The 26,698-nt window shown below is 40.2% G+C and overlaps 6 protein-coding genes across 6 annotated transcripts; 3 read left to right on the top strand and 3 right to left on the bottom strand.

Annotated features, from left to right (window-relative positions):
• The first annotated feature begins 3,032 nt into the window (after window positions 1-3,032).
• Window positions 3,033-3,982, top strand: LOC134616028 (histone H2B 1/2-like). The gene has a single exon (XM_063460800.1). The coding sequence runs from the start codon at window positions 3,062-3,064 to the stop codon at window positions 3,434-3,436; it is 375 nt and encodes a 124-aa protein (XP_063316870.1). The 5' UTR covers window positions 3,033-3,061; the 3' UTR covers window positions 3,437-3,982.
• Window positions 3,983-4,158: 176 nt separating this feature from the next.
• On the top strand, window positions 4,159-6,622 carry LOC134616029 (histone H4). Its single transcript, XM_063460801.1, has 3 exons — window positions 4,159-5,461; window positions 5,774-5,909; window positions 6,192-6,622. Exon 1 carries the CDS (start codon window positions 4,214-4,216, stop codon window positions 4,523-4,525), a length of 312 nt encoding a protein of 103 aa, XP_063316871.1. The 5' UTR covers window positions 4,159-4,213; the 3' UTR covers window positions 4,526-5,461; window positions 5,774-5,909; window positions 6,192-6,622.
• A 6,076-nt stretch (window positions 6,623-12,698) lies between these two features.
• On the bottom strand, window positions 12,699-13,109 carry LOC134616025 (histone H3). The gene has a single exon (XM_063460798.1). The coding sequence runs from the start codon at window positions 13,107-13,109 to the stop codon at window positions 12,699-12,701; it is 411 nt and encodes a 136-aa protein (XP_063316868.1).
• Window positions 13,110-13,452: 343 nt separating this feature from the next.
• On the top strand, window positions 13,453-13,839 carry LOC134616026 (histone H2A). The gene has a single exon (XM_063460799.1). It carries the CDS (start codon window positions 13,453-13,455, stop codon window positions 13,837-13,839), a length of 387 nt encoding a protein of 128 aa, XP_063316869.1.
• Window positions 13,840-14,908: 1,069 nt separating this feature from the next.
• LOC134615928 (histone H1-like) lies at window positions 14,909-16,838 on the bottom strand. Its single transcript, XM_063460615.1, has 3 exons — window positions 16,579-16,838; window positions 15,723-16,030; window positions 14,909-14,952 (listed from the first exon to the last, which is right to left on the bottom strand). The coding sequence occupies exons 1-3, from the start codon at window positions 16,836-16,838 to the stop codon at window positions 14,909-14,911; spliced, it is 612 nt and encodes a 203-aa protein (XP_063316685.1).
• A 5,382-nt stretch (window positions 16,839-22,220) lies between these two features.
• On the bottom strand, window positions 22,221-26,052 carry LOC134615926 (tetraspanin-8-like). Its single transcript, XM_063460614.1, has 9 exons — window positions 25,976-26,052; window positions 25,600-25,671; window positions 25,400-25,516; window positions 24,942-25,016; window positions 24,630-24,725; window positions 23,104-23,214; window positions 22,986-23,030; window positions 22,811-22,894; window positions 22,221-22,375 (listed from the first exon to the last, which is right to left on the bottom strand). Exons 1-9 carry the CDS (start codon window positions 26,033-26,035, stop codon window positions 22,253-22,255), a joined length of 783 nt encoding a protein of 260 aa, XP_063316684.1. The 5' UTR covers window positions 26,036-26,052; the 3' UTR covers window positions 22,221-22,252.
• Between the last annotated feature and the right edge of the window lie 646 nt (window positions 26,053-26,698).

The following is a 26,698-nucleotide window of genomic DNA, read 5'->3' as shown; positions in this document are numbered from 1 at the left end:
ATGTACTTGTAACTTAATAGGTAACTGAGATTCAAGAGAAAAAATAAAACTTGCACCTCATAAGTGAGTTGAAAGGCCATTAATGCAACTTTTGGTCACATTATTGCAAACTGAGGTTGGTAAATTTAAATAGGTACTTTCCATGTAAGGTAACTTGGTAACTTGAGAATACATTAATGTAAGTATTGGTCATGTTGCAGATAACGTGAGGAGACTAACCTGAGTTAATAATTTGGAGTGTTAAAAGTATCTTCATCGATTGCACAATGAATATTTATGAGGAAGACAAGTTACACTAACACATTAAATGACATAATTGTAGTGTATTGGCTGTATTGCATTGAATACAAGTTTCCTGTAATTTCTGAGGAATATTACAGTAAATCTGGATGAAACTTGGCCCACAGGTAAAGTAGATGTCCCAGAGGAGGAATGTGTTGAAAGTTGGACATCAACTAGTAAGGGTGATTTTTAATAGATTTTTTGAAATTGACATAATTAAAGTGTATTGACTGTATTGAATTGAATATAAATGTCCTTTTATTTCTGAGGAATATTACAGTAGATCTGGATGAAACTTGGCACAGAGGTACAGTAGGTGTTCCAGAGGACGACTGTGTTGAAAGCTGGATATCAACTATCAAGAATGATTTTTAATATATGCAGTGGCCCCTAGAGACAAAGCACCCACAAACTCCAGAAAGCACGTACAAATTCCAAAGCACATTTCTAGCTTTAACTGAACTTACAAGACAGAGCTACCTAGATCACTTAAATTACACAATGGAAAGCATGTGTGTATTGTTTGTGTATTTATATACAAGCACTCATATATATTCAAATAATTAAAATAAATGTTCATTTACCTTTTACTACCACGCACCAAATCCGGTCGTTGGTACTTGCTGGCTTGTGTAGCCACTAGGTAACAAAAGCTCAACACTGCGCCTAGCATCCTGGAGCACTTCTGTTGTCTTTTGTACGTGCTTCAGAGTTCGTACATGTTTTGAAGTTTGTACGTGCTTTGTCTAAATATACTTTTATTTATTCACTCCACATAAAATGTAATAAATAAATCATATAATACAAAAACCAACTATTCACATTTCAACTTTTAACTATTTAAATTTTCAGCTTTTTCCTTTTAAACCAATTTAAAGTGAAACAACACAAAACACTGCAAACCACAACACAATTAAATATAAATTAAAATATGAAAACAAAAAGAAGATGCATATTCTCTGTCATATAGAATAGAATAGAATAGAATAGAATAGAATAGAATAGAATAATCCTTTAATTGTTCCACAAGGGGAAATTTGGTTGTAACAGCAGCCAGAAAGACACATATACAAGCAAACAGTACACAGGACACAGAACAGAAACATACACAATTTTTTTTCTTCTTACATATTTACATTAAGGACAATGGTTACTATAAACAGAGTACTGTACAGTTATTAAATTAAATAAAAATAATGGGCCTGCATGAATAAACTTTCTGAATCCTTTATCATCCGCAACTGAAAATAGTTGTGGATGATTACTATACCTTTCTAACGTGACGTTGTTGTCCCTGGCTCTCTTTCTATCCCTTTCCCTCCTGCTCTGTTCCTGTGCTACTTCGAGTGTAACTACCGCCCCCCCCCTCTTCCCAGCGCAAAGCACAAGGCTCGAGTGCGGAGTGAAGCAGAAAAAAAGTGCGAGAGAGAGGGTGAAAGAAAAAAAACACGGCTCTCAATAAGGAGCCGGATCGTGTCGTTCCCTTCAAAGTCGTTTCGTTCGCGACCTACACATCACTAGTCCCGCGCGAGTCTAGGCTTTCAATCGGGATATAACGAGAAAATGCGTAAAGACTGGTGTAAAAGCGCAAGAAAATTAATGCGGCGGATAAGAAGCGGCTGGCTCACAAGATGGCTCACTTGACCGCGGTGTGTTGAAGGTGTTTCTGGAGAACGTCATCCGTGACGCCGGCACCTACCCTGAGCACACCAAGAGAAAGCGCCATGGATGTGGTGTACGCTTTGAAGAGGCAGAGCCGCACTCTGTACGGCTTTGGTGGTTAAATTTGCAGTACTGATCTACACAACACAAGGTTCTTTTCAGGACCACCCACCTCTTCGATAGAGTTGATTCTACCGTGTGTGTGTGTGTGTGTGTGTGTGTGTGTGTGTGTGTGTGTGTGTGTGTGTGTGTGTGTGTGTACGGGTTCGTACTATCCTGGTGGGGACCAAAATCTGACTTTTACTATCCTGGTGGGGACTTTCTGCACCGTGGGGACCAAAATCCAGGTCCCCTCGGGGTTGAAAGCAATTTTCACACTCAAAATGCGGTTTTACTGTCAGGGTTACAATTAGGTTATGGTTAGGTTTAGGGTAAGGGTTAGGGTTAGGCATTCATTTTTAATGGTTAGGGTTAGGGTAAGGGGCTAGGGAAAGCATTATGTCAATGGGATGTCCCCACGAGGATAGCAAACCAGACATGTGTGTGTGTGTGTGTGTGTGTGTGTACTTGGCCAAATACAGTAAAAAAAATTCAAAAGATAAAGCAGAATAATTCAGTATGTGTCATAAAAGTGAAGATGTTTTTCTTTATCTTCAAAAACTGAGTCAGTACTGGTTTCACTGGACTCCTTACACCAGTGCAGCATTCAAAGATATGCACCATCACTAGATGGTGCACAGCACTCGGGAGGAACCTCAAACTTGTCAGACAATGCTGAGGTGAAAAGAGACTTTTTTGGCTCCAATGTCTGATATTAAGGTGTTTTACAATGGAAATAAATATGGACGATTACATTTTGTACTTTAGTATCAAAAATGTGTCAAAACCACATATTTCTACAAAAACTGTCAGGCCCATGATGATTTCCACACAATACATTTGTTATTAATAGTTATTAATTTCACTGTTGACTGTGTGCCTTTGTGTAACCCTGAGCAAACAGCTCGGCCAATGACAGGCGAGGAACAGCACAGCCTTATTTGCATACAGCGGAAATAAAAGAGCCACTCTCAGCTGACGAGCACATTCTACGCTGTGAGGAAGGAAAGGGAAAAAAATGCCTGAACCCGCGAAGTCAGCGCCCAAGAAGGGCTCCAAGAAAGCCGTGACCAAGAGCGCCGGCAAGGGCGGCAAGAAGAAGAGAAAGACCAGGAAGGAGAGCTACGCCATCTACGTGTACAAGGTGCTGAAGCAGGTCCACCCCGACACCGGCATCTCGTCTAAGGCCATGAGCATCATGAACTCGTTCGTCAACGACATCTTCGAGCGTATCGCCGCAGAAGCCTCCCGCCTGGCCCACTACAATAAGCGCTCCACCATCACCTCCAGGGAGATCCAGACCGCAGTTCGCCTGCTTCTTCCCGGTGAGCTGGCCAAGCACGCTGTGTCTGAGGGCACCAAGGCCGTCACCAAGTACACGAGCTCCAAGTAAACTGCATCTTTACTTGATCCCAAACAACGGCTCTTTTCAGAGCCACACATCTCTTCTAAAGAGTACATGTCCTGACTTTATTTATTTAAAATTGTAGCTGTCAAAATGGTGAAAAATAAACTACAGCTTGTGTTACTGTTGTATGCTTTAAAGGAAAAAAAATGTTTTGTGGTCCCTTGTCTGCGAAAAGCGCTGAATAAGTAAACTTGTGGGTTTCTCGGAAATAATGACGTGAACATGAGCTTATTGAGCTCATCCTGGTGAGGCAAATGTTTGGCTTCAAATCACAATTCTGATCGTAAAATCTGCTGGACAGGATTACAAATACAATAAATAAACGCGATTTGTTTTTAGTTTCACATTTCAAACTATAGTGACATCCTCTCTGTGTGTGATCTATCCATGTATTAATCGTTTTGATGTCAATAAGTTTTAATTTAGCTTCAACACTTATGCTAGACTCTGGGTAAAACGTTAAGAGGGTGTGTGGTTTTTGTTACTAATGCGGACACTTGGGTTTAGTTTGAAATAAAAATGTGAACTCGACTCAGACATTGTGGGTGTGATTTGGTGTGAGCCTCCCTTCGTTAGACTTAATTTGTCATTAACAAAAGACAACATTTCCACATTTAGAAAATAGAGTGGGCGGAGCCACTGAGCTTCGAGTCGTCATCGCACCGTCTGTTTTCTCTTACGTCCGCCGAGCACACATAATAACACGGCTCCGTGGGGTTAAACTTCATTCGACTTTGCTCGTTCAGAGAAGAAACTGTAAACATGAGTGGAAGAGGCAAGGGTGGCAAAGGACTCGGAAAAGGAGGCGCCAAGCGTCACCGCAAAGTGCTGCGTGATAACATCCAGGGTATCACCAAACCCGCAATTCGCCGTCTGGCTCGCCGTGGCGGAGTGAAGCGTATCTCTGGTCTGATCTACGAGGAGACCCGCGGGGTGCTGAAGGTGTTTTTGGAGAACGTCATCCGTGATGCCGTCACCTACACGGAGCACGCTAAGAGGAAGACTGTGACCGCCATGGATGTGGTGTATGCTCTGAAGAGACAGGGCCGCACTCTGTACGGCTTCGGCGGTTAAACTCATTCGCCCTAATCCACCAAACGGCTCTTTTAAGAGCCACACACCTCACTTTAAGAGCTCTGTTCTGCGATGTTGTGTTTTTTTTGTTTTTTGTTTTTTCTTTTTTTTACTGCCTTACTTAATGTATTTTGTTTTGCACTCGGCATATCTTATATGCCATTAGGTCATTTATTGTGAAAATTGTGAGGTAGGAACTATTGTACTGCATGATGGTTCCACTGGTGCACCTGAGGGAGATGCACGCCCATGTTGAAGCCAATGGACTACTTGCATTAGGGCATGTGATGTAAGTCCGTTTCCAAATACTACCGCTTGGACGTTTCCGGTTTGTTTATCTATCGGTAGCTATGCTAATGTCACTTCAGAATGAGTATAAAAAGGAAAATATTTAAAACAACATTTTCAAAAACAGAAGAAATACTCCGAGCATTGCTGTGTCCCACTTTGTTCGGCTTCAGCCAAATTTAACGGCATACTAAGTTTTCATGGCTTTCCGACCCATTCCGACTTGAGAAGACAATGGCTGGTAAACATACGCCGGGATCATTTCACGATTACCTCTCACACCAGGGTCTGCAGCAGACACTTTGCCAGTGATCAACTCATAGAGCCAACAACCCTTGATGGTCGAAGGCGGCTTATTAAAGGGACTGTACCAACACTTTTTGAGTGGAATGGCTATAAAGTTGAACCACCGCGGCGCAGTGTTTGGGAGAGAACGGAGCGACGCCCTGAACTAGTTCCTCCTGACGATCAAGAAGAGCAGTCTTACAAGAGATCATGACTACTACTCAGTCCCTGAGCCGTCTGCATTGGACATATCTGCATCAGCTGCAGAAGACCTGTCCAAAGACGTGGAGAGTTACGTGTCCAGCGAGAATTTGGGTTATAGCGTTTTGCTGGCTCCGACACTGACATCCGATTCTATACCAGGTACACCTAAGCTCTATTCAAGCTAACTGTTTAAAATATACCAAGGTCACCATCAGTTAAATTTCGAAAGTGTTTCCAGTCTTAATGAAAACAAAATAGATATTTACTTTTTCTCTGCTGATTGTATGTTTCATGTAGATGCTTTAGTATTTAAACAATATGCTACAGGTAAAATACAACACCAAATAGACTCTTAATCAGAATATGTTATACAGCATACCATTAGCATATTTGTCACAGTTTACATTATTTTTATGTCAGTGTGTAATGTTAATTAATGATTGACACGATGTATGTCTCTCTCGTGAATAGATTTCCAAGCTATGATCATTTGATGGCATTTTGGTTTTTGATTGAGCCTTGCATCTATAAAATGATCCGGGTTTCAAGAGCCAAGTCAGCTGCCAATAGGAACGAAGAAGTGTTGACACCTGCACGCACATCAACGGTAGGTTATGGGTTTGTTGGTAGTTAGAACTAGAGGTGTAATGTTAATGTATTTATGTACAATAACATTACATTATGTACAATAGCATACATACACAGGTGTATATATGCTAAATGACTCAGCATCCTTTACATACATACACCTGTGTACTACAGCACCTCGTTTACCCCATGGTACAGTATGGTATGCATAACCATTACAAAACATTTAGCCAAGAAAAGCATAATTTTACTATTTCATAGCTTAAGGAGTAACATTTTCCCTTTTGTTTTCACCTTCCAGAGGCAGCTGCTACAGCCAATTGACAAGTTCTTTCTTTTCCTGGTTTTCCTGTCAGTTGGTTTGAAGGAGAGGGACCTGGCACACCGATTTAACATACACCAGTCCACAGTGAGCCACATTATTGCAACATGGACAAATTTTCTTGCCACTGCACTGGGGTCTCAATGCATCTGGCTTACACGTGAAGAAGTGCAAGCTTACCTCCCTGAGGAATTCAAAGATTTCTCAGACACCCAGATGATCCTTGACTGTACAGAGCTGAGGTGTCAGACACCATCCTCACCACTTCTCCAAAGTGAAATGTACTCTTCGTACAAATCCCACTGTACGATGAAAGCCCTGGTTGGCATAGCTCCACATGGTCCAGTGACATTCATCTCTAATCTGTATGCTGGTTTGGTTAGTGACAAGGAACTATTCAAACAATCAGGCATTGCTGAGAAGTTGACTGAAGACATGGCAGTGATGGTAGATAAGGGCTTCCTAATCACCGATTGTTGTAAATGCAAAGTGTACTGCCCACCTTTTCTATCTAAGCAGAAGCAGATGCCAGCATACCAGGTTAAGGAGACGCAGGCCATAGCCAGACTCAGGGCACATGTGGAGCAAGTCATTAGGAGGATAAAACAGAACAAACTTTTTGATAGCATCATTACCATGTCACATGTTTACAATATCAACCAACTGTTTGCAGTAGCATGTATGCTGTCAAATTACCAGAACACAGCATTAGTTTAAAAATGGGTTAAGTGAGACAAGATGGACTTTTCCCAAGACACCACTGCCAGTACAAGTAACTTATGGAAAATGACCTGCAGCTGAGGCCACTACAGTTGCATTTCTTCCTTGACAAAACTTGATTACAGAACTGGTACTTGAGTGCTGATAGAGTTCCAGTTATTGATAATTCTAATTGATTGCAAATGTTGAATGTTAATAATACTGTTTAATTATACTACTATATTACTATTCATATTCAACAAAATTGTTTATCAAAATTATAAAGTAAATCACTAAATTGTTTTAAAATCATAAGTGACATTGTGCCTTAGTAACATCCAAAATACCATTTGTCATTTTCTTCATTCAGTTGTGTTATTGTCTAAATGTATGTCGGTATGCTAGGCATGGATTTTTAAATACTTACCATGTAAATAAGTTCTGCACAAATTCAATGTTTTAATGTGTTTTTAAAAAATGAAATTGATGCCATTGCTTAAATAACAGTTTATTGATTTCACATAAAAGTAACATGTAACAAGTAACAACAAAAAAAATTCGTGAAATACTTTGCAAATAAAACATCAGTTATTTTGTTCCAGCCAGCCTGAAGGATCTGTTTTCCTTTTTGCTATGTTTTCACTGTTCATTTTTCCAAACACAGGTATTTTGGCATATATATGTAAAAAAAAAAAAAGTAGTCAGCCTTTTCTCTGATTGCATTGTGCACATCTGTATCCATGTATATTCTTTGCACTAGGTAGTCCTCTTGTGCCCACACAACAAAGTCACACCACTGCATCCCACTGATGAGCAGTTGTCCTTGCACTTGCCAGTAATATGCGTGGCTCTTTTTTAGTTTAGGGGTACCACATTCCATTTGCACATATTTGCAGTCAATAAAGTTTTGTACATTGGGACATTTGAATTTGACAAGGCCAAACTGGGGGTATTCATTGGGGTCAAAAACAACACCATCAGGAGATGCAGCAAGCCAGGGGGCAATGGGGTGAATGACCAGACCACAGGGTGAGTAGTTAACATTCATTAGCCTACTATACTCTGCTGCTATTGCAGGCTCCATCTCAGTTCCTCTCCTCATGTCTGCTGTCTGCCTTGTTCCCTTCAATATACGCTCTGCTAGTGACTCTGCCGAGCTCTGGCCTCTGACGTGACACACCTCCCAAAACCTAGAGGCAGTCACTCTGGGCCTGCGGAGCTGATGCCACTCAGATGAAGAGCTTTGCTCACGTGTAGCTTCCTCTATTTTGTGAGCCATTTCCAGAGTTACAGACAAGCTTTTCAGATGCAGAAGCTCTTCTTCTGAGCACACAAACAATCTGATGGCAAGATGTCATACCCCTCCAGAGGCAAGTGCGGTGTTGGTGGTGCATCACGGTGTAGTGTGATGTACCGGGTTGTCAAAACTGGCTGACCCACCATGCCTCTGTAGAAACCACCCCTAAAGAAAACATCAATGACAATAATGTAAGGAAGAAGGTTATTACACTGAACAACAACTAAACTAAACACTAAAAGGTGTAAAACAGTGGTGCATAAGTTAGAGACTGGGATGTATATGTACATGACTGAGTTAGCCGTCTTCAGAAAGTGTAATGTTGTATGTAAATTAATACCTATTCTGACAAATGTATGTATGAACTAATAGCAACATGCATTTGTAACACAGGAAACCAAATTTTACAAATCTAATTACCGTACTCCAGTCTGGGCCATCCTATTTGGTACCGGCTTAGTGAAGATCATGGAGTTGATGGGTCCTGGCTTCACACCCTAACAGAAGACACATTTACTATGGATGGTGTTGCTGTTCATATGTAAACATGGACTAATTCAAAAACTTTAACCTCATTTAAATTACCACTGTCCGTGGCTTGTGCCATTGCTGTTCAGATTCCGTGCAGCTATGCACAGGGGGGACAACCGGCACTCTGAGTTGTGAGTAGTGTGCTGTTTGGAAGAGCAATGCCACTGTGTGATTGCACATAACAGCGCCTGCCACACAAGAGCACTGGCTATGTGTCAGTACCACTGGCGATGAATCCAGAAGCTTAATCTACGAAGAAAGAACGAAAATTAAAAATGTAACATCATCTTCATGGAAGAGCCGAACAGGAACATAGTTCAGTGTTATGGTTATTGACCCCTACAGGCTTACCCTCCTGAATGCTTAGTGTTTCCTTCTCTCCCTATTAAAACAACTTAACCATCCTTGATAACTGTAATAACTTAGATTGTGTATATTTGCAGTATTAACTTGGTGTAAAATGTTTCTGATCACCCAAACACACGTTGATTAAACTATCTGACTAGTCAAATTAGGAGTGATAAATCAGGGAGACAAGGAAAACATTCAAGTTGATGGGCCTTTAGGAATGAACTTAACTAATGCTTAAATGAACTGAACCCCACTGAACGGGGATTAACAACGTTACACAGCTTCCTGCCTACACTTAGTCTGTGTGGTGCCTCACTCTTCTTCATTGACCTGTAGCACAGGGCTCTCACACCGACCTCCCCTGACAACCTGTCTTTATTGGACACTGAATAAAGATACAAGTACCATTAGCATTATTTCTGTATTACTCATGTCAGCACGTGGTTTTTTTTTTTGTTCCTGCTTTTTTTGACAAAAAGAATTACTAACGTAAAAGGGAAAAAAACGTAATTTTATTTATATACGTTTTATATATAAATATATGCGGTGGCCCCTAGAGACAAGGCACGTACAAACTCCAAAACACATTTCTAGCGTTAACTGAACTTCCAAAACAGAGCAACCTAGATCACTTACACATATGCTTTCAAGTAATTTATTGTTTATTTATACACAAGCACTCATATATATTCAAATTTAAAAAATGTTCATTTACCTGTTACTACCACACACCAGATCCGGTCGTTGGTACTTGCTGGCTTGTGTAGCTACCAGGTAACAAAAGCTCAACACTGCCCCTAGCATCCTGGAGCACTTCTGTTGTGTTTTGTACGTGTTTTGGAGTTCGTATGTGCTTTGTGTCTAGGGGCCACCGTAAATATACTTTTATTTATTCACTCCACATAAAATGTAATAAATCTTAATACAAAAACAACTATTTACATTTCAACTTTTAACTAATTCCATTTTCAGCTTTTTCCTTTTAAACAAATTTAAATTGAAACACCACAAAACAATGCAAACAACAACACAATTAAATATAAATATGAAAAAATATGAAAACAAAAAGATGCACATTCTCTGTCATATGGGCCTGCATGAATAAACTTTCTGAATCCTTTATCATCCGCAACTGAAAATAGTTGTGGATGATTACTATCCAGTCTTTAAGTCTGACATCACTAGCCGTGTCTGGGCTCAAGCTCCATAAATCAAACCATCACTGTGGCATAACTGAGAGTTGAAAAACTCTCTAAAGTCTTTCATCTGTAATAAAATGATCAGCGTTCTGCTCTACCAGGTGTAAAAACTGAGCTTTAAAATGATTAGCGGTAATAAAAGCCGAGGAAGGCCAACAGTGATCACTTACTGTTTTTAGGAGCTTTTTGAGATTAAATAGAAGAAAATACAAACCATTAAACATGTTAACAACACAAAAGCCATATTAAACGCAGACTACTTTAGGCCCGGAAGCAGGATTCGTCACGTCATCACTTAAAGACCGGATACCTTTCTAATGTGACATTGTTGTCCCTGGCTCTCTTTCTCTCTCTTTCCCTCCGGCTCTGTTCCTGTGCTACTGCGAGTGTAACTACCGCCTCCCCTCTTCCCAGGGCAAAGCACAAGGGTCGTGTGCAGAATGAAGCGGAAAAAAAGTGCGAGAGAGAGGGTGAGAGAAAGAAAAATCGTCCCAGGGGACGATCCTGGGAAGAGAGTAGATTTGGTTTTGGCATTGGTGGGGACGGATGATTCAACCACCGAACCCTGCCCTGCTTTTGTCTTTGCTTCTTGATAAAAAGAGGAGAAATATACTTGCCTACATATGCTGTGCTACATGCTTTTAAACCATTTAAAATTACAATTCATAGTTTTATATGTGAATTATATAATGTCAAATTACTATTAAACAAATGACTAAGAATTGTAGACTTTAGTTTACTTCAGCCATATTCCGTCATAGTAAATCAGGTATCATACAAAAATAAAAAAAAGCTTCAAATACAGTCATGGCAATAAAAGAATATGACTTTAAGGACTTAACAACATTACTTCAGTTATAGTACACCAACATCTCTGATACATTAGCACTAAGGGAACACTGAATGACCTGGTTGTTTTTTGTCCATCAAACTACTCATCTAAGATGACCACAAAGTAAAAGATCTCTCAGCAAAATTATGCAACATTTTAGGCACTATTGCCCCGATCAAATCAGTGAGCTGGGATGTTTTATTCTAAACATGAACTACTGTTACAGCAACAGACATGGACTACTGGTGCCCCACACAACAACTCAATGTCCACTATGTGAAGGAGCCAAACACATGCCTTCTCCTCTCGTTAACTGAGATAAACTGCTGGGATATTTGTTTTACATCTATACTGTCCAGTCTCTCCCGGTGGACATGGCATACAGCAGCATTGTTTAATCTCATTTGAGTCATTGTTGACCTTGTTTTTAGTCTTGTGAGAGCACTGAAGCTTCTTTCAGCCTCAGCCGAGGATACTGGAATGACTAAAAGCAGCCTGACAATTGTCATGATAATAAATACTAGTTAATATATAGCACCAAAACATCAGTCACTCACCTGTGACCTCGCCTCTTCACCTCTGTCCGAGCTACAACATGGCAGAGCTGCCTCTGTCACCTGATAAATAACAGTGAGACATTCCAAATACATGCAGTCACACATGTGCTTCAAAAACAGTAATGAACCACCAAGTCATCATCCAATTTCACCTGTGATCTTGTGTCACCATTGCTCTCTGAGCTTTGTGTTGGTTCTTCTGTCACCTGACAAATAGGACATACATGACAATAAGAATAAAATGCGTAGCTGCTTCAGTGTTTCTGTCGATTTGTGCAGATCTTGACTCATCAGTAATGTTTGTAGGGTGAGTGCATTTTTAAAACAATTTGTGCAAACTGCACTACAAGGTGGAATATTTGCAAAAGCATGACAACCTCATGATATTTTGTCTCAAAAATTAACCCTATGAATATGTCAGTATCATTAGGATGAAATTATTGTGTCACCAACATTTTAACATTAGACATAAATTTAACAGCCTCAGTAAACTAATGTTAACATGTTAGGCTTACTGTCATGTCTATAGTATTTTATAGCACATTTAAAAAAAAAAAAAAAAAAAAAAAAAAAATTATATATATATATATATATATATATATATATATATATATATATATATATATATATATATATATATATATATATATATATATATATATATATATATATATATATATAAAAAAAGAGTTTACCAAAGGTACTTGAGAGCTCAGGGTCTATCATGTTGCCGAGCACAAAGCACTCCAATGATGAGCTTTGGGGGAAAAAATAAATATGTGAATAAGTAAAGGAGGGAGACATTTAAGGATACAACAATTCATGCTAAAAATTAATGAAGCATTTTTGTAACTGAAGTCAGTGATTTCCACGTTCATGCCGACCGTAGTTTCTAGTATAGAAAGAGCATGAAGATTGAAGTGTAAGTATAATATTGTTGTAATAGTAAGAAAGGAGCGAGCTCTTCGTGTGAGGGAGTTGGCTCTGAAAAGAGCCGTTGTTTGTAGGAGAGAGAGTAGCTTAAGCTCTCTCTCCGCGGATGCGGCGAGCCAGCTGGATGTCTTTGGGCATGATGGTGACCCTTTTGGCGTGGATGGCGCACAGGTTGGTGTCCTCGAAGAGACCGACCAGGTAAGCCTCGCTGGCCTCTTGCAGAGCCATGACAGCAGAGCTCTGGAAGCGCAGGTCGGTCTTGAAGTCCTGAGCGATCTCGCGGACCAGGCGCTGGAAGGGCAGCTTGCGGATGAGCAGCTCGGTGGATTTCTGGTAACGGCGGATCTCCCTCAGAGCCACGGTACCGGGCCTGTAGCGGTGAGGCTTCTTAACGCCTCCGGTAGCCGGGGCGCTCTTACGAGCGGCCTTGGTGGCCAGCTGCTTCCTGGGGGCTTTGCCGCCAGTAGACTTGCGAGCGGTCTGCTTGGTTCTTGCCATTGTTTCTCACTGTTCTTTTCCTGTGATAAGAGCAGATTTAGTAGCAAACAGAGGAGACTCGCTGCTCTTAAAGTGTGTCTGGCTGTGACGCGGTGCCGCTCCGGCTCGTGATTGGTGAGGGGCTCCACGTGGTGCTCAGCACCGTTTAGAGGAGCACCGCCCCGCCTCGGTGTGTGCTGCTCATTGGAGAAAAGTGCATTGAAATTGCGCGCTGCCGCAAGCCTCTCTGCGATTGGTGCGTGACGAAGCTGCCCGCGCTCTGCGGAAATATAAGCGAGGCTTTGAGCCGATCGGGCCACATTTCCTTTGAGTGTTAATACTACGAAGACAAAAACCTGTCAAAATGAGTGGCCGCGGAAAGACCGGAGGCAAAGCCAGAGCTAAGGCTAAGACCCGCTCATCCCGTGCCGGACTTCAGTTCCCCGTGGGTCGTGTCCACAGACTGCTACGCAAAGGCAATTATGCGGAGCGTGTGGGAGCCGGCGCCCCCGTTTACCTGGCAGCTGTGCTCGAGTACCTGACTGCTGAGATCCTGGAGCTGGCTGGCAACGCAGCCCGCGACAACAAGAAGACTCGCATCATCCCACGTCACCTGCAGCTGGCTGTGCGCAACGACGAGGAGCTCAACAAGCTCCTGGGGGGAGTCACCATCGCTCAGGGTGGTGTGCTGCCCAACATCCAGGCCGTGCTGCTACCCAAGAAGACTGAGAAGCCCGTCAAGGCCAAGTAAACGCAAAGCGCTGTGCTTCAACAAAAACAAAGGCTCTTTTAAGAGCCACACACTTCTCTCTGAGTAAATATCCTTCTTGATGTGTCATTAACAACTTGTGTACTTGGAAATTTTAGCAGAGGTGCATCTAAATTTCTTTTGAAATGTGTATTAATTCATGCCATCTTTCACAGTAAGGGACTCAAGTGCACCTTTAAAAAATTGCTATTAACTCAAACTATCACTGTGCTTTATTGTCATCAGACAAGAATAGACATCAAAGCTCAAATTTTAACATTACATCCAAAAATAAAACTAAAAGTTTGCAGTCTCTCACCGTGTGATTAAGGCCTGCGCCTTGTTCAACCTTGGTGTGCTCATATAGCTTAATAATTTGGGGTCAATTTGAAGCTAATCATTAGTGATATCCTAACTATGACTGCATACATGCATCATGGTTCACTCACTTGATAATAAAAGCAGATCCTAAGCTCATGGAAACAGACAAACGCAATAGAAAATCATAACACAGAACATGAGGAGGAGAGGGACAGGTGGAGTTCTTTGGTGCTGCAGGAACTATCCAGGTACAGAGGGAGGGAAATGTGGAGCTGTTTGCGACATGTTTGGCACTGCTGCTGAATTTGGGACATTTTGCAAAGTCACTTACGTCTACGCTTAGGTTTTTGTGTCTATTGTGAGTACAATAAAACAATGATTTACAATACAATGTACTTAGGTTTGCTTAGATAATAGGGGGCAGCTGGAGATCAGAAGAACAGGAAATGATTCGTAAGTGTTGGTTTTGTTAGAATGACTTTGTCAACCCCTGTTTTAAGGACAATGGTGGATTTGTGTTCTCAAAGCATTTCATGCGACCTTAAAGCTCTCAAGAATGACATTAAGTTGCTGAACCCTGACCTCTGACGTGCCAAATCAGTTGGTTTATCTATAAACTTTGGCGTTTAACTGTATGGAGGGAAGGATTTATTGACAGTGGGGGTCTGCCTGTCGTAAAATGAGAGTTACACAGTTACTAGCCTGGGGAGAGGACAGCCCCCCCAGACTGAACAATAGAATTAGTGGAAAACTACTGAGGAGGGGGACACAGGGCAGCCCCGGACTCTTCTTCAGCTGGGATATCAAAAGGATCGGTGAGGTCAAGAAGAAGTAAACCTCAACACTATATTTTGAAATAACGGATTTCCCCGCATCCTTAACCCTACAGAACTCAATTTGTTCAAATGTACATGAATCAAATTGGTTATGAAATTATAATGAAATAAATACATGGTAAAATAAATAGCTGTTTGGGTTCAGCTTGGAGTAAAATGTGTGTCCTTAAAATCACCAAATATCAATTCAACTTGCCTAGATTTAGTCAGGTAAGGTTGTAGAGTAGAGCATTTCATATTGGCTAGGTATCAATAAACTATACATTGTACTTCTACTAAAACAGCCAGTGGAGGCTTTCAAAAAATATATATATATAAGTGAAACATATCTCACATATAGATAATAACATGCATCTATAAATGTAATATTTTCCATCACATTTGTTGTTTTTTAATAGAATATTTTAAAATGTAGGTGATAACTTTTAAAGGTGTATTTCTTGTATGATAGTGTCTCATAGCAAAACAAGAAGTGGTGTGATGTCTTGTACTATGAAGGTATGATTGTAAATATTGAGTTAATATTTGTATTGTTGTCTTTTTCTGGAGTTGTAGACTTGTGAAGACAGAACTAATGTGCACCATGATACTAATACAAGTTGTAAATGTAATGAGAAAAATGGGGGGGGGGGAGTGTGTGCTTTAATAATAAGGACATTATTATGAATGATAGAGTGGTGAGTGAGTGTGAGGAAGGGGCTCTTGTGTGTTGCTGTGGTGGCAGCTCACTTGCTGTGGCTGCCTTCTTGACTTTGGGCTTGGTGGCCTTCTTGGCGGGGGACTTCTTTGCTGCGGGAGCCTTCTTGAGCACCTTCTTGGGGCTCTTGGCCGCCTTCTTGGGGCTTTTGGGCGCTTTCTTGGCCGCTGCTGCAGGCTTCTTGGCCTTCTTGGGCGACTTCTTGGCTGCTACTGCCTTCTTGGGCTTTTTGGCAGCTGCTGCCGGTTTCTTGGCTTTGGCCGCGGCGGGCTTCTTGGCTTTGCTCTCAGTAGCCTTCTTGTTCATCTTGAAGGATCCGGAGGCCCCGGTGCCCTTGGCAGTGTTGCCAACTCCTCAGTAAGGAAAATCGCTATTGGCTGTCCTAGAAGTCGCTAAATGACGTCATCACCTAATTTGCATAATTGGTCATGCTAATATAATTGTAACCTATGTTGTTGGAGAGAGAAATAACATCGTGGAAGAGACAAAGTGAGCAAAAAACGTCCTAAATGCATTTAGAGTTTATTTAGAACTAAAAATTAAACTTCTTTTAGCAATTATTGTTTTTTTTTTTTAAATGTCACAATTCCAACCCTGCTCCTTTACCTGGGCCTGGACCGGCAGAAGTGACCCGAAATAGGCACTCTGGTGGCGTTACTTTGTGTGTGTTTATAAGTAGTTTTAAACCTTGTGATCCACAAAACAGCATAAGAGTAAAAGAAGAACTGCCTGCGTTACAGCACCCGCTGCTTGTTGAGAGTAAAAGCATACCCGCTTTCACGTCTTTTTTAGCGACTTTCTTTAGAAAAAAAAAAAGTCGCTAGGGGGTCTGAAAACTCGCTAAATATAGCGACAAAGTCGCTAAGTTGGCAACACTGGCCCTTGGTCTGCACCAGAGTGCCCTTCGCCACCAGGCTCTTGATGACGGTCTTGACGCGGGCCTTGTTCTTGTCCACATCGTAGCCTCCGGCAGCCAGAGCCTTCTTGAGAGCGGCTGCGGACACGCCGCTGCGCTCCTTGGAAGCGACCACGGTTTTCACAATCAGCTCGCCCACACTGGGGCCGACCTTCTTGGGCTTGGAAGCCGTCGTCTTCTTCTTGGCCGCCTTGGCCGGGGCGGCAGCAGGTGCGGGAGCTTCCTCGGACATTTTCCCCTTTCGCGTCTGATCGAGCTTCAACGAGATTCGCGGTATAGTGATGGCAAGTCAGAAGCGCCACGCTGCACTTAAACGCACCATGAGAACCGTGGAGAGTGAAGGCAGCGCGCGCAGCTCTCGCGTGTGCCTCGCAATGCTTCATTTTGTGTTTCGTGTCTCGGGATCAAAGAGCTCAAAGTGAGTGTGTGAGCAGCACTGCAGGTCGACAGTGGAGCAGTCCACAGCGGGCTTGTGTCTCGTCGTGCAGGCCTCGTGTCGGACTCTGGTGCTCTCTGCTCTCGGTTCGTGGAGCTTCCAAAGCTCAGCGACTCAGTGCGGAGCTCAGTGCTGCTCGGCGGCTTCTTGCACTCTTTTCTCTTTCAAAACCGATGGAGCCGCAGCAGAGCTCCGTATAAATGCCTTTTCCAGCAGATACACGTTTCTTAACGCACTCCGAGTTAAAAGCAGCATCTGGTGAGCGCAGCTGTGGGACAAAGTGAATCCGCGAGCTCCCAGCAAACACACCGATGCTGCTGGAGCCCCACGGAGCAGCGAGACTTCTGTGAGAGCTGCTCACTTCTAACCAAAGCACAGTTTCACTCACATTGTTGTATATCAGAAGCTTCATTTGTGACCTTACAGCAGCTCGCTTCCACACTGGCTCTGATCTCTTCTGCATTGACTCTGTTTCCTTCTACAGTTACTGACTCTACAATAAACAACAACAGTGAATGAACACGTGAATACACACATCCACAAACTGATCACTATCTCAATGTGTAATACTCAATACCTGCTAAAAACATCCAGCCATCTCACTGTTAAACATTCTTTTTGCCACCTCTAGTCAAAGATATTTTATCATTGTATCTATTTTATTTATTTAATCATAGTAATGTTGTTGTTATTATTTGTTATTTATTTTATCCTGCTCTGCCCATGTCAGTGAATTTCCCAGCTCTGGGACTAATAAAGCTTATCTCGTGTCCTGGATAGCGACCTCAGTTTAATCTAGTATAGTATTTTTAATTATGCCCAGTATGTCTCTGCTCCTCTTTCTGGAGGATTCTGTTATTCTTCCACCTACTGAAAAACATGTAACCACAAATTTTTGTCCAAGATAAGTAAAATGCTGAACAATACCTCCGACCCACTCCATCATGTGCTGATCAAAATTCACCGCTTAACACCACAGGAAATCATTCCCTGTACAACTCCATCCTATGCATAGCACTTACTAGTTGCATTATATAAAGGGAGATAGAAAGGTGGCTACGGAGCCATCAAATTAGGAGTTAGATTGAAGATAGCTTTGATGGAAATTCCTCTTTGGTCATAGCTAGGAAAGCTGGATGCGAAGGACACAGCAGAGCCTGCCTGTGGCATAGGCAGACCTACAACAGGGTGGATAGGAGCTTTTATTGGTTTATCACATCATTACAAGACTTGTCCACAGGTACTTTTTCACATATCTTACACATAACAATTATAGTTTAATCCTTAGAACACAACTCAACAAAAAGTTTGAAATAGTCTCTAAATTTAGGTTACATTTACTTTTATTCACCTTATCCTACTGCTAGCAAAGGGTGCATTTAAAGCAGGCCCGTATGTAACAGTTTAAATTGAAGTTCCAAAGATTAAATCTTTAATTCTTTTAAAAACATATTTAAAATCAATATTTGGCACAACGCAAGTCCCATAAATGTAACAGTTTTGACTTTTCACCTAATAAACTGTAAGTTTAAGTTTTGTTTTGCTTTTTTTATTCTCCAGAGTTCGGTGGAAACAAGAAAAGAGGTCGCAATCCGTTGCCTGATGGTGTATCTGAAAGAGAAAGAAGAGGATCTCTTCAGAGAACAGCTGGTAGGTGAATCTCACATTCTTTTGTGTTTTATTTGTAAATGGCACATAAAATACTGACATGTTTCCATTTAACCTACTTGCCAGGATGGTGAAGAACAGTTCCCAGAAGAAGTGGTAAAGATTGTAGTCACAAGACGTGCAGCAGTCTGGAAGACCTTGATGTGCCCAGAGCATGTGCCTTAATGATGGGGCTTATATACGCTCTCAATCTGAGCTACCCAAAACAAGTAAAGAACACTCTAGAGGTATTCCAGAAGGTATTTCTGGAACTTGATGGACTTAAAGCCAGTCCACGGGTAATGTCTCTTAAGTGCAAACTTCTGTCATGAAACAAATGTGAATTGGACTGTAGTATTCTGATGTGCCTCTTATGTTTTTGTATGCAGTCCTAGATGAGTGTAGCTTTGAGAGAAGTTCGTATTACATATAACCTTAGCTTTGGACTGTTCCGTTGTTGAACATTAAAATCTTTTGTCATTTCCTTGATTCTGCGACAAGTTGACCAAGTTGATACCAATATAAGTTAATGTTAATGTACATGAAGTACATTTTTTTGCCCAGTCATTTATAATTAAAGGGCTGCTGTAATGTTTAATTTATGTTGTATTGACACAGAAGTGTATTACTTTGTAAATGTTTTGTAATAGAATAATCAATTGGAATAAGTGAAATGGCTATGTGTGATTTTTTTTTAGAAAAGTTACTATAGAAACCTAAACAAATTGGCATGGATAATTGTGAGTAGGATATATGTAAAAACATTAGTTAGTGTAACTCAACTAACGTAATTTCTCAACTTAATATTACCAGAAATTTTAAATTAATATTAGGTTGCATAAACTTAATTATGCTTTTGGGGGTCAAAGTAAATCATGTTGGTTTGTTAAACCACTTGAGTTAGCCAAACCTAAAAATTACTTGCTGGATTTACTTAATAATATGCAAAATTTGTAACTTAAAAAGCTGAGTGGAAATTGTTGCCTCAATTTTTAAGTTGAGCCGACAAAATATTTTTAGATAGTGGTTGCTACGTTGTTTCTGACAGTCTGACACTTGCCCTCCTTCTCCTCCTCCTGGCTGCACACACAGGAGTCGGGTATGTTCTCCCAGTCTTTGTAGCTGAACAGACCACAGCAGTGAAACTACAAACAGCAGCAGGAGAAGAAAGAAGGAGGGTTTTTTTTTTGTTTTTGTTTTCTTTTTTAAAAATAAGGTTTTTATTGAAAGTTGAATACTTTTTCTTTTTTGTTAAATTCATTTTCAACTCAAAGTATGTATTCATTGATTAATAATACATTTTGAAATATCGATTTATAAATACAGTTTTCATTATCAATTAAATAAATAATAAATTACGTATGAAATGATTTCTCAATGTGTTGAGTCACATTTCAAATTCAAAATTAAAAAACTGATTTTCAAAATCTTTTTTAAAATAGAATAAAGAAAAATAAGTAAATGGATTCAAACAATAAAGATTTATTTCCGACATTTAAAATGCACGTGGCTCTTTTAGTCCCCCATATGACCTAACAATTTTATCAAGAGGAAGAATCACAAGAGGAGAGCTACAGCTGCAGGAGTCACGGCTCACTGCACCTAACTAGCGTTGCTAGTGGGTTGTATCCTTAGAGGATTATGGCATTGTACTCATTTAGATCTTTGTTTGGTCTGGAAAAATAATTTTCTACTCTACATCTTATTATTTGTCACTGTTTGAGGAAAAAAGGAAGAACCCCAGGTTTCTTTTTAGGGAGGCTGAGGAGTAAAAGATCTGTTCTGAGTCAAGTATTCCTTATCAGAACCATCAGAATTACCCCTTTTTCACTTCTATAGATCTTTCTACGTTACCTTCGCTGATTTCTTCCTTTAAACCATCAATGTGCCTTTTAGACCACATTCCTACAGGACTGTTCAAAGAAATCTTGCCACAAGACTTCAATTTAAAATCTGATTAATCTCTCTTTAGGAACAGGCTACGCATCACAAGCTTAAAGTGGCCGTAATTAAATCATTAATTGACCTAGTTATCTTAGCTAATTATAGACCAATTTCTAAGTTTACTTTTACTTACAGAGTTCCTCGCACCACAGAAACATTATTAGTGAAGGTTTTTATTAATGTTCTTATGGCCTCTGACAGTAGACTCATCAACTCAGTATTGGAGTTCCACAGGGTTCGGTGCTAGGATCAATACATTTTATAGCATAAGTGCAGCCCTTATGCAATATAATTAGAAAAAAACTGCATACATTTTGATTGCTATGCAGATGACATTGTGCTGTATTTATCTATGAAGCCAGATTATAGAATTCTGCAGATTAAACTAAAAGCTTGTAACAAAAAACCTGATTCACTTTTAATTGCCGACTTTTAAATTCAGACAAAAATTGAGGTTAATTGTACTCAGTAATAAAAATCTTGGAAACAGGATGTCTAACCAGATATTTACACTGGTTAGACAATAACACTGTGAGAAATTGTAGATCTGTTGTTTACCAGCATATGTTGTTCAGCACACTTATTAAACACATTAATTTGCACAATATTGCTAAAATTTGACTTATTTGTTTTTTATTATTTCGCTCATATTAGCGTCTCTCCAATGGTTCAATTAAATTCAAAGTATATACGCAAATGTGAGAAGGATCATATCTTAAAGACTTCACATAACATATGCTAACAGAGCAGTTCACTCTCAGACTGCAGGCTTCTCAGCTCACCAAGTTCTACTATAACCTTTGTCTAGTAACAGTCAATAAAAAAAGTTCCTTTTTTGTGCAACAGAAGAAGATTTCACACAGACACAGACTTTCTTTTGTCACCATTTAATCCTGTAAAACCTTTAGATTTACAGTTTACATCAGAAGAATCAAAAATGACACAAAGATGACACTAAAAATACAAAAACAATTATACAAAAATATTTCCCTTTATAAACATTTTTACAAGTAGCTGCATCAACACAGTTCTCAGTTTTCAAAATATAACTTCACTGTCTTTGTATTACTAAGAAACTTCACATGAGGTAGCAAAGGAATGTGGCTTTTAATTTCATCAAATGTTACCATAGCAAACAGAATTAGTAACAGTAACATTGCATTCTAGAAACATAACAGGTCACATGAGTCAATAGTGTGAGTGAGCAATAATTTGGCTGGGAATGGTCTCAAGACTGCATAGTAGGTGGCTAATAGCTGGTGTTGTAAGCCATCACCTCTGTTCAGCTTTGGAAATCTCTAGATTCAGTTATTTTTCCTTTTTAGACATTTTCTCATTGTCAATGTGATGAAAATAAGGATTTCTGATAAAGGTTGAATTAAAAGAGTCCAGTCAAATTTTAGACATTTTCATTTCAATTTAAGATTATTAAGTATCGGTTTTCAAGTCGCTCGAAACTGATGATCTCAATTTAGACAACTTCATCATGAAGACATAAGGCACAATGATATGAACCTCAACCAAATATGTCATTTTCAAATTCAAGAAAACAGACTCGACAGGGCTCCAGAAATCTGTGCACCAAGCTAGCAAAAGAAAAAAACTCTATCATACTTTGACTAGTATGGTGGAGGTTTGCACATCTCGTTGTATTTTGGTGGTCTCGTGAGGATCATCATGGTGTGGCTGTTGGAGCAATACAGGTGGTAGACCATGATGGAGGAAAGAATCACACCAAGGAGCTATTGGGGAACACAGGAAGATGAGTTAGGCATCAGGTTTTCTGCAAGTTAACAAATTTTGATGTTATTAAATTCTTTTTTTACTTTTTGGAATTTGATTTTGTACTAGTTTCCTTTTTGTTCAGAAACAGATGCTGTAATTTTTCAGCATGTCAAAGGTGGGGGTATCAAACTTTGCTGAAAACAATTTTACAACAGATTTGACTCCCAATATCTGACCACAAAAACATCTCTGTCTGATGGTAAAAAAAGCTGAATTTCTCCCCACTGTGGCACAGGATCTAAGGACCTCACAGTCAACAAAAAGTTATAACTCTAATTTTAGATGTGAATAATAAATAGTGACTAACAGTGACTAAAAGGAGAGAATGCAGATTTTAAGTTGTAGATCAGACATTTATGCTGCTGAATCCTTGAATAAGTGATAATACTCACTGCTAGAATAGCCAGAGTGAAGCTGACCCCAATGTTGATTTTGTTAGTAAACTGGATGTGGTCCATGATGATGGGAAAGCAGGTCTGAAAATAGAAGGAAAACTGAAAACTGTTAGTTTCTGTCATGGACACACAAATGATTTAAGCTTTTTCAAAATGGTGCTGGGTCGCTCACCGTAGTGTAGACGGACTTCCTCTGCCGTGTTAAAATCTGGTAAAGCTGCAAAAATAAAGACGTTACAAAATGTGACACACTGAATAGAAGTGAAGTGAGCGGGCGCGCCGATGCTTACGTTTTTTCTGAGAGTCTGACATTTCCCCTCTTTCTCCTCCTCCTGGCTGCACACACAGGAGTCGGGGATGTTCTCCCAGTCTTTGTAGCTGAACAGACCACAGCAGTGAAACTACAAACAGCAGCAGGAGAAGAAAGAAGGAGGAGGGTTACTCATCTTCAGGAGGATGAGACGACAGCTGGAAGCAGACTATAAAAAGTATGTGTGAGGGGTTTTTTGTCCAACTTTAAAAAAAAAACAACAACAACAACAAATTCGAGAGAATGATAATGTAATCAAATTACTTGTGGACAGTTTACTCGCTCTTATTCTGAACGCTTGCTTGCTCCTAACCATTAACTGTATATAACACACAGACGTGCAGTGATGGGAAAAAGAAAACACATGTCTTCTGTCAGTTCCAAGGTTTTACATATCAGGGCTTAAAATGCAATCTAACACAGGGTCTTCATTTATAAAAATTACATCAAAATGCTGGAGTGCTGTGTGAAAAACCAAGAACACCCACCATTTAGTATCATGCAGCAATGACTGGCAAACATTACTTGTTGCAGTCTTTTCCATATGGTTTTATTAGTCTCTCACATCGCTGTGGAGGAATTTTGGTCAACTGTTTTGGTTAACTTCATTAACAAGTTCATTGGTGGTTGTGGAGACCACCAATGAACTTGGAGGTCCCACAACACCATTTCAGTCAGGATGGGGTCTGGACGTTGACTGGACCATTACAGCACCATGGCTCTTTGCTTTTTCAGCCATTCTGTTGTAGACAAGCTGCTGTGTTTGGGATCATTGTTCTGATCATACTCGGACATACGTGGACAGATAGCCTCACATTACACTCTAGAACACTTTGGTATACAGAGGAGTTCAAGGTCGACTCAGGGACTGTAAGTTGACCAGATCCCATGGCTATAAGATTAGCCCAGTTGTTCTGAGGTTTTAATGCTGATATGATGTCCTTAGTTTGGATCAAACGTGCCACTGTTCATTATGACCAAAAATCTCCACTTTGTTCTCGGACCACCGAGAACAAAGTGGAGGTTGCAAACCTAAACTTTGCTGCCATGTTTTTCATTTTAGAGAGAAAAGACTTCCTCCTGGCAACACTTCCTAACTAAAGTCACTTGTTCAATCTTTTTATAATTGTACTGTCATGAACTCTTTATTCATGACAGCAGTAAGAGTTAAGTTTATTGCCACACACTCTAACATAGATTTGTTGAATAAATAATGGCACAGTGTCATATGTCATGTTTCATAGTTCACCTGAAGTTATTTTTTACCTAATATTAAGACCTGCTAAGGGGAAGATTACAAGTATTATGTCCTGATACACAAAACCTTCGATTTTAAAGAGGGTTTACTTTCATTTTCCCATGACTGTAGCTGGGGAATGAAGCCAACACTCAAGGGCCCTAAATTCACATTAAAAAATATAACATCTAAATAATGAAAATTAAAAAACAAAATAAGACATTTAAAATAAATAAAGAGACAACCCTGAGCAGGTTAGAATATCTTACCTGTTTCTGAATGTCCTCAGCCATGTTCCTCACATCCTTTCGAGATTTGTCCAGAGGAACAAACTTGCGGAATGTCTCCTCCATTCTGCCTTTGACCTGCAAACATGAAACATTTTTATATCATAAATTAAATTTACAGGATAAAAAATTTTAATGTAGATTGATCATCATTAAAAAACATCTGACATTTCAAGGTAATGAAAAGGTGTCAGTATTAACTGAGTTGACTTTAAAGTACATATTTAAAAAACATTTCCAGTTAAATCAAATCAAATACTTTTATGTACTTGACTCCAAGCGTCCTGTCCTTACCTGAGGATAAGAGCTGGCAGCAGGGATTCCAGTCATCAGCATCAACAGACATCCTGTGAACATGAACACCAGGAACTGCAGAGAGGTACACAAAGACTTTTAATCTGATATCTTCAATATGTGGAATTACTGAAATTACTTTACCCTGACCACTTTCACAAACATGTTGAGGCTTCAAAGTGACATTTCAGAAACACATCATTGAAGCGACACTGTTACATCATCATTATTTATGGTTTTATAAGGAAGAAAAATAAGACAGTGCTGATCAGCTGGACAGTGCTAACACTGATAGAGTCCTCTAACTATTTTTCACAGCAGCTCATTTTAGAGCATTCGGAGCTAAATGGCTTCATTTAGGTTGATGAACGATTTCTTTTCTTTATTAAGTCAATGAGATTGTTGGCAGCTAAATGACTAAACTTTCATTCTGAGGTTGTGGAGATCTTTGTGCTCACCATGATCAGGGCCACTTTGCTCTCCTTGTGGGCTCCGTAGGCTCCCAGCACGGCAATCATCATGGTGATGAAACCAATGATGTAGACGATGAAGAGTTTGGTAGCGCAACCCTCCAGCTGTGGACAGAAGTGCCACAAAGGTTAGTGGGCTTTGTCTGTTTGTCCCCATGTGTTACATTTATGTTTGAATGTGTCCTCACGTTGTGTCCTCCTCGAATGTCCATGAAGAACTGGCACCACAGAGCGAGGAGGATGACAACTCCACCAACAATCTGAACAAACACAAACAGTCTGGTTAGAGCTGCTGCATCCTTTAAACACAACCAGGACATGAAATGACTGCACAGCCACACACGTGGACGAGCACAACAACAAACTCTGAAAGTAAGAACAAACATGTTGAGTTGATGTCGGTTTATTTTACTCTTCTAAGCTTTGGTTTGATTTAATTGTAAAAAAGGAGGCAAATGTGGTTGTTTTTGACTGCTGAGTCTGCCTGCTGACTGGTTGAAGTCTTTACTGAGATTCTGGATTAAAGTCTGCGATTATCATTTGCTAAATAATCTCTTTACTCACCATGAAGAATATGTTGAAGACGGTGAAGATGTGTTTGAGGCAGATGTTGATCTGAGCCATGTTTGGAACTGGAAAATGCAGTCAAAATAAAAGTACTGTTCCCAAAGTCCAGACGAGCTCCGACTGCAGCGAAGTGAAGTGAGAGGAGAGCAGCAGAGTGAGCTGCTTTTAAGGGTTTCAGGGCTCTACTGGGCGGGACGTCCGGTATGTTAGAGGTGGAAACTTCTGTGGAATGCTTGATTAGGAAGGGGAGGTTGAACGCAGGGTCTTCCTCCTTCCAGTTAAATCCAGTGGAAATAGTTGTTGCTGTGAGCAGGGAGGGAAGCTGTTCTCAGGCTGGCTGGAGTGGAGGAGAGGGCGGCGTTATGCCCCGTTTAAAACAATCCAGATGTGGAGACATGATTCCTTTAAGTTTCATGAGAATCTGTCGTCAGCAGGAGGAGCCGACTTACTGAAAGTCAGTTTATTCCTCTACAGTTTAAAGTAGATTTTACTGCATCTGTACACAATGTACTCAGAGTTTTTTAAATAGTGAGATATATTTATAGGAGTATTACACTAACACACAGCGATGTTACATCCTTTTTATGTTATATCATCACATTTCTGCAGTGATTTAAAATGTAAAGCAGTATGAGTACTGCACTCAAATACAGATTACATCGACTTTAATTTCCCCCCTTATTACTTTTATAGTTGCATCTTATTAAATAATACTTTTTG

This window comes from Pelmatolapia mariae, linkage group LG17, assembly GCF_036321145.2.
Source record: "Pelmatolapia mariae isolate MD_Pm_ZW linkage group LG17, Pm_UMD_F_2, whole genome shotgun sequence".
NCBI lineage: Eukaryota > Metazoa > Chordata > Actinopteri > Cichliformes > Cichlidae > Pelmatolapia > Pelmatolapia mariae.
The sequence above is the reverse complement of the archived record's forward strand: the minus strand, read 5'-3'. Positions and strand labels throughout refer to the sequence as shown.